We start from the raw sequence: 10,673 nt of genomic DNA, 5'->3' as shown, positions 1-10,673 counted from the left end.
GGCTGGGGCTGCGGCTCCCTGTCCTGCCGGAGCGCCCCGTTCCGCAGTGGGCACCCTTCGCCGGGGGCTGGAGGCCGGCCGGCCCGGCAGCCGAACGGGAGGCGGACGAGGCCGGCCTCGCGTGTCGCGTTCGGGCCGTGCCGGTGCGGCTCCGGGCTGCCGCCCGGGCTCTCGGCTCCTGCTGTGTACTGGGCAGCTAAAGGCCGTGTTGTGTTTTGTAGGTTTTTTCCCCTCGTTTATTAATGAGAGCAAGGATACAGCAGGCGTCCCGAGCCGTGGATGGTCAGTAAGGCGGCCAGCGCCCCGCAGGAACCATGGCCTATCAGCTGTACCGGAACACCACTCTAGGCAACAGCCTGCAGGAGAGTCTGGACGAGCTCATCCAGGTGCGAGCGCCGGGCTCGAGGCGGCTGCCGGGAGCGGCGGGGCAGATACAGCCGGATATGGCCATGCTGCGGGCAGCGTCTCAGCTTTCAGAACGTTTACCTATTGAGATCAAAAGCGATTTGCATTACGTGGGAGCCTTTAGGTGAACGTTGTAGATGGAAGCCTTTTCTGATGTGGCATTCTCCCGTTGTGTGGTCCAGTAAAGCTATAGCCAGGCTATTCTGGAACACTGCAATCAGTTTCCTCTTCTGCTGGTTTCCAACTAACCAGCAGCAATCTTCGTGTAGCACAAAAAATCTTTTAGCACGTTATTTCTTCTCCCGGGCTTAAGGTGGGAAAACAAAGGTAAATAAGAGGATATGGAGCTGTTGGAGCAGGTCCAGAGGAGGGCCACGAAGATGATCAGAAGGCTGGAGCACCTCCCCGATGAAGACAGGTTGAGAGAGCTAGGAATCTTCAGCCTGGGGAAGTCTCCAAGGAGACCTTACTTTGGTGGCCTTCCAATACCAGAAGAGGGCCTACAGGAAGGCTGGGGAGGGACTTTTTATAAGGGTAGGTAGTAACAAGATAAAGGGAAATGGTTTTAAACTGGAAGAGGGTAGATTTAGACTGGATATTAAGAATAAATTCTTTACTGTGAGGGTGGTGAGACACTGGAACAGGTTGCTCAGTGAGGTTGTGGATGCTTTCTCCCTGGAAGCACTGAAGGCCAAACTGGATGGGGCTGTGAGCAACCTGGACTAGAGGGAGATGTCCCTGCCTATAGCAAGGGGGTGGAACTGGGTGATCTCAAAGGTCCCTTCCAAGCCAAACCATTCTATGATGATACTTCTGTAATGCTTCTATAAGCTACTCTTTTAGAGACCTCTTCCCATAAACTTTCTTGTGATATTCTTAGTTTTTAGTGCGGTTCTGTTTTCTTTTTTTTCTTTTTTGACTGAAAGTGGAAGCAACTCAAAACTTGTTTTTACACCTCTTCAGTCACAGCAAATCACTCCTCAGCTGGCCCTTCAGGTGCTACTTCAGTTTGATAAAGCTATAAATTCGGCACTGGCACAACGAGTCAGGAACAGAGTCAATTTCAGGGTAAGATAACTGCCTGTCAGACTTCTTGGTAAGCGATGGTGGTTTGAGTGTTGATGCAGAATGTCATTAAAAACTGTGTGCTGTGAGCAGAGATTTCAAAAGGTTCTTTATGATTCTGAAATAATGGCTGCCTACTTGTATGTTCGGTATTTAATTGTGAAGCTTATTATCTCTCTGGTCTGTTGGGGAATTTTTGAAGGAATGCAGAAACTGGAAACAAGAATTTGGTGGGATGAGAGCAGAGGAAAAAGGAAAAGCTGAAATGTGTCGTGTTGCTGTTGTTAGTGGCCTGCAGATGGGAAGAATTTTGCTCCACTGAATTGCATTCTGCAGAAGTGAGATAAAGCCAGTTTTTCAGCCACAGCTCTGACAGGAAAAGAGGCTAGAGAGATGCAGGTGTACTTTTATATTCTGTTTGCTGTAGGTCTCACAGAAAAACTTGTTTTTTTCACAGCCACCCTCTTTAGTTAATGGCAGATAGCCAACGAATTATTAAATGTCAATTTGATTGTAGTATTGAGGGAAAAGTTGTCCTGAGTATTTCTCTGCAGTCTATGCAGAATGCAGAAATAAAGCATGCTTGTAGGATTTTAGATTTTTTTTTTTATTTTGGTGTTTTTTTCCCCTCACATAATTCTTTTTAATATGTAGTGTAGCAAACTGTCCTGAAGATGCAAAACAAACAAATTTCACGTGGAGCTTAAGTTCCAAAAGAATCAGTTTAAAATATGAGAAGATAAAGGTGTGCATGTCAACACCTTTGGAATGCACCACGTGTAGGAAAGGCCTGTTATGTCACGCTGATTAGTTTTTTCTCTTATAAACAATTGCAGAATTCATATATTCTGTGATCACTGCTCATATTTCTCAGGTTTTAAGAAATCTTTTTTGGTACTAATATAAGTTACATAGTTCGTTAGTGCACGTGAGAAAGCTTTTTAGTATACCTATGAAACTTCCATTTGCATAGAGTGTAACATCCATGCACTGAAAAGATACATGGAAAGGCCTTGAAAACTTCAGCCACTGGAGGGCATTTAAATAACAGTTTTCCCCAGTTGCTTGCTTGTGTGTTTGCATGCATTCAGGTTCATAGTTGGTTTTATGGCAAGCCGATTTGTCGTTCTAGAAGGTACATAGTTCTGTAAAGAGTAAATGTCATATTTTCTGATATTTTGGGGATGCCACCTATAGAAAATATCTTCTGTTTTTTTCAAAGGGATCTCTGAATACATACAGGTTCTGTGACAACGTATGGACGTTTGTACTGAATGATGTTGAATTTAGGGAAGTCACTGAGCTTGTGAAAGTGGACAAAGTGAAAATTGTAGCATGTGATGGAAAAAGTAAGTATGAAATAGAATATAAATAAGCACAGGCACTAGCCCTTTTCATTTATAGAAAGCTTTGATTGATCCTCTGATTAAAGCTATACTGATTGTATTTTTCAGGTGAAAGTAGGGCTCTGAACTCTGTTTCACTTCTCATCATTTGTTAAATAGAAGCCAGCTGGATGCTTCCCTAACTCATAAGCACTGAAATAGGAACGTGTGAGAGATTGTGGACACCTGTTGTGCAAGTGCAAAGTCAGAATTAATCTGGTTTGAGTTCCTGCGTAGTGATTTTTGAAGTATTAACCAGTTTGCTAGAACAGCACCATATTTTATTGAAATCAAATACTGTTTCATCAGTCTGAGCAAGCAGTGATACCTGTTGGAGCAATTGGTTGCTGGATTTGATAGCGTGGGACCCATGCACATGGGAAGCTTTTGATGGCATGGCAGATCACATGGTGCAACTAATGTCTGGCTCAATGGGCCCCCTGTATGTAACTGCTTATAGGAGTTTATTGCCTATCCGTGTGACTGGATTGCTTTTGTCAGTGTTGCTTTGAAGTTCTTTGCTGAAAAAAAAAAAAATCATTTAGTGACTACTGTGGCAAGCTGCTTCACAACTTTTCCAACCATTGATTGACAGAGTGTCACTGGTGTGTGGAAAGGTGCCCGTTGTTTTATTCTTAGAGGTGGTGCTAAAAGGAAGAACTGAGAATGGAAAAGGCTGTAGTTATGTGTAAGCTAGCCCACAAAGCAAGTTCTTCATGACTTTTTGGATTCTGGCATGATTATAGGGGTCATGTCAACTTGTAGTTCTAGATAGCTGTCAGAACTTATTGTTTGTTCAGCCTCTGCTGTTAGCTACTGTTTCTTTCAGCTTATTGGACATATTCACTCACATATATGCAGATAAGGTTTAAAGAACTGGGTGATTTAAAGTTGTTACTAAAATTTCAGCTCTTTTTCCACAAAAAGACTTGCTTAAAAAACTCATAGTAAACATTGATGTGTTTTCTACTTTATCCAAAGACCAGTATTTTGAGTTAGAGCAAAGCCTCTTCTATTTTTGGTACCGTATTGGCAAATGATGTATATGCACAGCCTTGAAGTTTTACAGTGGCTGTTCTCAGTATCATTAAATGAGGTGAAAGTACACAAGCAGTCCTTGCCTCACATTATAGCAGTGAAGGGATTTGGGTAGGTACAGAGCATGTGCTATATTAAAAGGCTTGAGGGGATGTTTTTGAGTTTGAGGAAGGTATTAAAGAATGGCGTTTGTTCTCTTTAACTGAGGTCTGTGGGATAGTGTGTATTACATTGCCTTTTTTCTTTCCTAGACACTGGTTCCAATGCTGCAGAATGAAAAGAACTGTGGTTTGCCTGCAATATTTTCTGTTAATGCGCAGCACTTTCTGGAGAGAAGCATGGAAAGGGACTGTGTTTGTACTTGCATTACTTGCATCTTGTGATGCAGATGTGAGTTAATCCATACTAAGAAAGCATCACAGGAAAACAGTGGAAGAAATACCTGTAGCATTTCTTCAGTTCACCATGTGGGGCATGAAGAACACAATGTTATTTCTTTTTTAAAAAGTTACAACAATACTGTTGCCTTTTTTGTTCACAACAATTTCTCTAATAAACTTTTATTTAAAAACTTGTGAATGAATGAGTGATCATTGGAAAGCTTTGTTTAAAAACATACATTAATGCATTCTTGTGGTATTCTGTAATTGTTTTTATAGTACTGTTGCAAATTCAAAGGGCTTTCAGTTGTAGGGTCTAATCTGAGTATAGTGGCAAAGGAATGGCATTTTCAAAATAACATCACTAGACATCAGCAAAAACTTAGCAGCTCTTGCTCATCAGTATACTTTTCTGTTTGTTGCTGTAGGTTATTATCATATTAAATAGACAATAGGTGTCTATAGATGTATTTGTTACTTGGTAGATAGTAGTTATCTGTAAATACCAAATCCACTGTGTACTCTGTGCTAGTAATGCACTGACTTGAGTATTAAAATATCACTGTAGCTCGTGAAAGCGAACCTTAAGGATTGCACTGTGTTCTAAAAAAAATACTGGTGCTGCTTATTTTTATGTTTATCTAATCACTCTTTGTGCATGACTTTGGCCTGGAATGGGTATTTAGAAGGTATTTAAAACGAGAAATTTCATGTTCTCAGTCAGAAGTGGGAGAAGTGATGAGCACTGAAAGCCTCAGTTATTGAGGATAAATTAGAATCCTTCCATCCACCTCCCCCTTCAAACCTGGAATATCTTCCATAGACAAGATTTATTTTTTTTTTCTTTGCGTGAAGGGATTTCACAGGCTTGCTTCACAGACATCTCCAGGTACTGTGATTATTACAATTTTTCTTTTGTCCTGTATCTCTGTTAAAATGTCTTCTGTGTACTGCAGTTTGATAAGAAGCTGTTCTGAAAAAAAAAAAAAAGAACAAGACTATTGCTCTTATTTGAACAGCATGGTAATTGTCTACTGAGGTCATTACGTTGAAGGATGTCAATGTGTGTCCCTCCTGTGGTTTTCTCTTTTTTTCTGTCTTACCCGATCTTCTATGTTTAAATGTTCTGTGATAATTGTGGGGCAAACTGAATTTCAACCCTAAGAAATCTGTTGGTTGTTCCTACCTCCAGCCCTGCAGTCTTTTTCTCTCTGAACCGAAGCTTCTCAATCTCCAGCTCTTTTGTAACCCTTGGATTCCTTTCTAAAGCAAATAAGTATATACTGGTTTCAGTTCCAAGTAATGTGCATTAGCATATTTACTACAGTCTTGCATGTGTACATGTACAAAGAAAAATTCCAAATGAAGGAGAAATAATTTGAATGAAGATGTCTGCTACTCAGCAATTCGTAAAATTCCAGTCAATGTGAGTGTGATCAGAAATGGCAGTTCGTAAATTCAAGACAATTTTAATGACTTGTTCAAAAAAAAGGAAAAAAAATAATGTAAGAGTTGTAGTGGAGATCTGGGTGTGCTCCTTTGGAGAAAGGTGATGGGCTACTCTTCAGAGCGATGCCTAACAGTAATACTCCCCATGTACTCTGATTATCTGTTGATTCGTGTTGCCTTGCTTTGTAAGGAAGTATTTGAAAAGGAGATGGACATTCTGAAATGAATTTAAATGCTCAAAACTTAAAGCACTCCATTCTTTCCATAGTGGAAAAATGCAAATGCTTAAATACCACTGAAGTTCTTGATTAGCCTTTTGTTTGGCCCAAGTTAACCAAGTACCAAAAAAAGCAACATAGATGAAAAGTGTGTTGCATGTTGTACTAAGATACTTTTTTTCATATCCAATGCAAAACTGTCACTGACTAGAGCATCAGCATGCTTGCTGCTACCTGTTTGGTTTTTCCAGCTGTAATGGCTTGGTTCACTGGTTTGTTGGGGCTTGTTTTTTCCAATTTATTTCAGAAAAGTCTGAGTGGCTTCCAGCTGTCCATAGTGGAGAAAAAGCAAAAGATAATTTTGACCTTGAGCTGCAATTAATGTTTATATTTGGAAAGAAACTTTGCAATAAATAAAAAGAATCTGGGGGAAAAATAAAAGTGAATGACTAAATCCTGGAACAAAAATGGCTGTGGTGACTGCCTGTGTAAACATGGATTCCATGAGAGGAAAGGATTTTGTGAATTCCTCCAGTGCACAAAAGTAGATCTTGGCTAAAGCAAGCTGTTTGCTCAGTCAGGGCTGTGAGTATTGCTTCAAATGTTATCAGAGAGATTAAAAGAACAGTAAGTATGGAGCTGTCAGGGTCATCTTGTAACACGATACAATGAGGTAGATAAGATTTAATGGCAATGTTGGATGTTTGCTTTGCTGCATCTTCAGCAACATAGGAAGTAGTATTTCAGTTAACGTACTAGTGGCTTGGTTTTGCTTCTCAGTGCTCTAACAGTTCCTGGGTGAACATGGGAAGAAAATTCAATAATAAATAATAAATAGGAGGAGCATAGGAAAGAGCATTTGAGTGAGTATCCAGTGGAACTGGAACTGCAGTGGGAGATCTAGCCTTAAGCTTCACTCTCATAAGAGGAAAAACTTAATTAGGAAATTAGTTTTGCTCAAAGATAAATGTTTTTGTAAAAGTTAGTCAGATTATGGTGGTATAACCAATGACCAAATCAATTCTGCTTATGGTGGCAAGTATTTTATCAGTATTTTGTTTCTGGAGGTTGTACTTCTTTCTAGTTTGTTTGTAATTTTTACCTGTAAATATTTACCTGTAAATTTATTACCTATAAATTTTTCCTCCAAATTTATTTCCATTGACTCATTTCCTTATTACAGGGCATCTCAGAGATGATCTTATAAAACACAAAATAAATGCAAAGCAAGAAGGAAATAGATGCTCTTGACTAGAGTGAAGAAAAGCCATTGATGGACTCTGTGTTTCAGTATGTGTTATGATAGTTTCAGCTCACGCTGGGTTGTTCTTGCAAAAGTGAAAAACATTTGGATTAAAGACAGATGAGTTTTTTTTTTTTTAAATCTGTTATTAGATTTTCAGAATTGTAGTTTCACCTTCCTCCTGTGCATACCTTGAATGGCTGTTTGCCACATACTTCCTCCTTACGCAGCTGGTGGTTTGTTTAATGATCAGGTTGTTAGTTAGCAGCTGATCTGTAGACAGAGGGGTCACAAGTAGACTTTCATACTCTCGCTGGATCAAGCTAATAATAAAATTCCTGATGTGACTGTTTCCAACTTAGTTCAGGATTTTATTGATGAAGTTCATAGGGTATTTGATCTGTTTTGGGGGATGATTCTATATTCTACTTTGGGCTGAGGTTTGTCCTAATTTACTGGCAATTTGTTCTCCTCAGTTCTACAGCTAACCTTGCCCAGCTGCATCATTTCTTTGTGTCCCTGTCATCAGTTTTCTGAGATGCTACTGAACTTATTTCTGCGACACTTTGAGATCTGTGGAACACAAAGTTACACGTGGTTATTCAGTGATGTTCTTTATGTCTCCTTATCATTACAGATCATAGTAATATACGTCACTTTTTTATTTGTATCACTGCTTTCTAATGTCAAATTTCTAATGTCTGTGGAAGAGGAAGTGCTGTGAATATTTCTGTGCCAGAATCTTTTTATCTTAGTTCACTTTCTGAATTTGGGAGTAGCCTCATGTTCCCCCAGACTAAATTAGGTTACTACTGAGAGGGTGAGTTTAAAATAAATTTGCACAAGATATAGCTTTGTTTTACGAACCAAATTATCAGAGATAAATTGTGAGTAAAATTTTCGAATGCTGTTGGTGGTGGTAAAAATAGTATAATGATGTTGAAAAGGTAAATATTTTGTAAGAGTGCATACAACCATGAGGTGTCAGAGAATGACAGTCTGACTACTCATTGACTGTTTCCACCCTTGTTTCCACCCTCTTGTTTCTGTCTGACTGACCGTGTACTGTGTAAAAGGCTGTATCCAAAGCACACCGAAGATAATCAACTGCCTCAAAATATAATGGCATAATCCTACAACAAAGATTTGGGAGCAAAGATTCTCAACCAAAATAGTTAAGAGTTAGAACTTATCAAGAACCAACTGTCCAAGGTAGACAGATAAAAAATAACACTTGGTGAATTGGGCAGATGGTCTCTATTTAAGGACTAAATATACTTCAAAAACGTCTTGATGTAATTATTTTCATATTTATCACTCTATAAGATGCTGCTTTTGTGATGTAACAGGCATTTGTTTGCAGCAAAAAAAACCCTTTGTGTTTGTAGTTAACCTAGTTCCCCAAGAAGGGGGAAATTCAATTCCTATTCAATAGGCAAGCTTTTTCCAGTGTGGACAAATGCTATGTTTTAACCAGGAAGAGCACAGATTGCAATATGTAATATTCAAAGAGAAGTTAGTTTGACTCTGCCGAAACTTACGTGAAACTGATTCAAAGTGGCTTTTTTCAGTTTTCAGATCTATGTGCTTGTTGCTCTGTCTCCATTTGATTGCTTGTTTGTTTGTTTGGGGCTCTCTGTCAGTCACAGATAAAACCTTTGCTGATACTTATTCTGTATAAGCAACGCTTTGTATTTCTGGGAGAGGAAATAACTTTAAAAGTTGCACGTATCTACAGGACAGAGACAGAAATTACTGTGATAAATCTGTAAGCAACCTGTAAGTACAAATCTTTCTTTAGAGATACACTTACTAAACAACAGAGAGGTCCCTCTGGGAATCTTTCACCGTTTAAGGCTGAGGTTTCCCCCCTGCCCCAAGAACATCCTTACTCTCTGTAGGCGCTCAGAGAATTCTTCACATGGCTGGAAAAACATCAACCAAACTTGAATCTATCCCAGCTCTGCCAGTGAACCGCTGACAGCAGTTCACCACTTTGGGCTAATGTTTATTAATCTGCAGTGAATGAATGAGCTACAACACGCAAAATCAGAGAAGGCAGCTACAGTTTGAATGCAGTCTTCTATGCTGGGAAATGTGAGTTCTTGCTCCGGCTCAGCACAGATGTTCTAAGTGAACATACTACACATGGCTATATTTGTTATGTAATGCAGATTTGGCTGCTGAAACCATTTGAAGTTTTACATGTTACTAACAGAAACTTTACTCTCCATAGGAGCAGATTTCTATTTGCAGTACTTGGAAACCATTTCGCAATGGACTCATCAACCCTACTGCTTTATTCACTTTTGGGGGAGAGGGGGAGGGGGGGGCGGAGGGGGAAGTTGGGAATGATAAATAAATGTCCAGTGATGGATTTAATGTTAATTTGACAGCTTGTCTTGCCTTTTTTGCCTACAGCAATCACTGCTACTTCACTGCGCCATTTCAAAAATCAGCATTTATCATTTCATTTTAAAATGTCTAACAAAATTACAGCAGCGCACCTTGTTAAGTCAGTCATTTAATCACTTCTTTCTTACATCATTGTTTCCAAGAACTGCGTGGCTTCAGTCATAACTGAACTTCTGAAATCAGCAGCTCGCTACATTTAGATGATGATCTTTGGCTGATTCCCCACATGAGACTCTGAATTTATAAAGATGAAAGTGTTCACTGATTAGAAATTCTTAAGGAAAAAATGCTACCAGCACAGAGGCAACTGAATTAAACTCTCAGCCTCTCTGTGAGGATGTGCTGTGGGTGTGTGGAAGGAGCTGGCCTTAAGGAGAGCTGGGTGAAGCACCTGTGGGTGAGATACAAAAGTTGACCAACTTTTCCTACTTACAGTAACTAGCTCATAGTAACTTCAAGTAAAAAAAAGAATGCACTGGATGTTTTTGTTCTTCTTAAGGCCCAGCACACCCCTGGATGTGGCAGTTACACTGTGGAGAGCACTCTGCATAAAACTAATCTCCGGGTGGAGGAAAAAGGCAGGAAGGAGGCAGACAAGGTGGGCCTGTGCACTACTCTCCACACAGATGTCCTGTGCCTGTGCTGCAGGTGCAGAAGGGCTGGAGGGCACAGCCAGCTTTCCTCAGGTGAGTACAGGGCACGGAGCACCCAGGAGCTGTCTCTTGCAGCACATTTGCTACGGCCAGCAGTCAGAGGGCTCCCGAGCGACCGAAACAGGAGCAGCAGCCGATGTTCAGCCGGGCGGTCTGATTAATTGCGTCGCCTCAGCTCGTCTCGTGATCTAACAGCGAACCTTCGGCGTCACTTCTGCGAGCAGACGGCACGCAGAGTGGAAAAACACCGCGCTCGTCCGCTTACGACGGCCGCCCGAGAACTCCGGGGCCGCCTCTGTGTGGAGCCGGCAGCGGCGGGCGGAGTCCCGGCCCCTCCGCCCCACAGCACCGCCGCTCCCGCGCTCGGAGCGCGCCGACCCTTCGCCTCGGGGGTCGCGGAAGGATCCCCGCCCGCGGTCCGC

General features: G+C 41.0%; 1 protein-coding gene across 1 annotated transcript; it reads left to right on the top strand.

Moving 5' to 3' along the window:
- Positions 1 to 314: 314 nt before the first annotated feature.
- GTF2A2 (general transcription factor IIA subunit 2) lies at positions 315 to 4,288 on the top strand (the record flags this gene model as incomplete). Its single annotated transcript, XM_079540655.1, has 4 exons — positions 315 to 386; positions 1,369 to 1,473; positions 2,693 to 2,819; positions 4,145 to 4,288. 4 exons carry the CDS (start codon positions 315 to 317, stop codon positions 4,168 to 4,170), a joined length of 330 nt encoding a protein of 109 aa, XP_079396781.1. The 3' UTR covers positions 4,171 to 4,288.
- Positions 4,289 to 10,673: the final 6,385 nt, after the last annotated feature.

Source organism: Tetrao urogallus (genome assembly GCF_951394365.1).
Source record: "Tetrao urogallus genome assembly, chromosome: 11".
NCBI classification, from domain to species: Eukaryota; Metazoa; Chordata; class Aves; order Galliformes; family Phasianidae; genus Tetrao; species Tetrao urogallus.
This window is presented reverse-complemented; position numbering and strand designations above follow the sequence as displayed.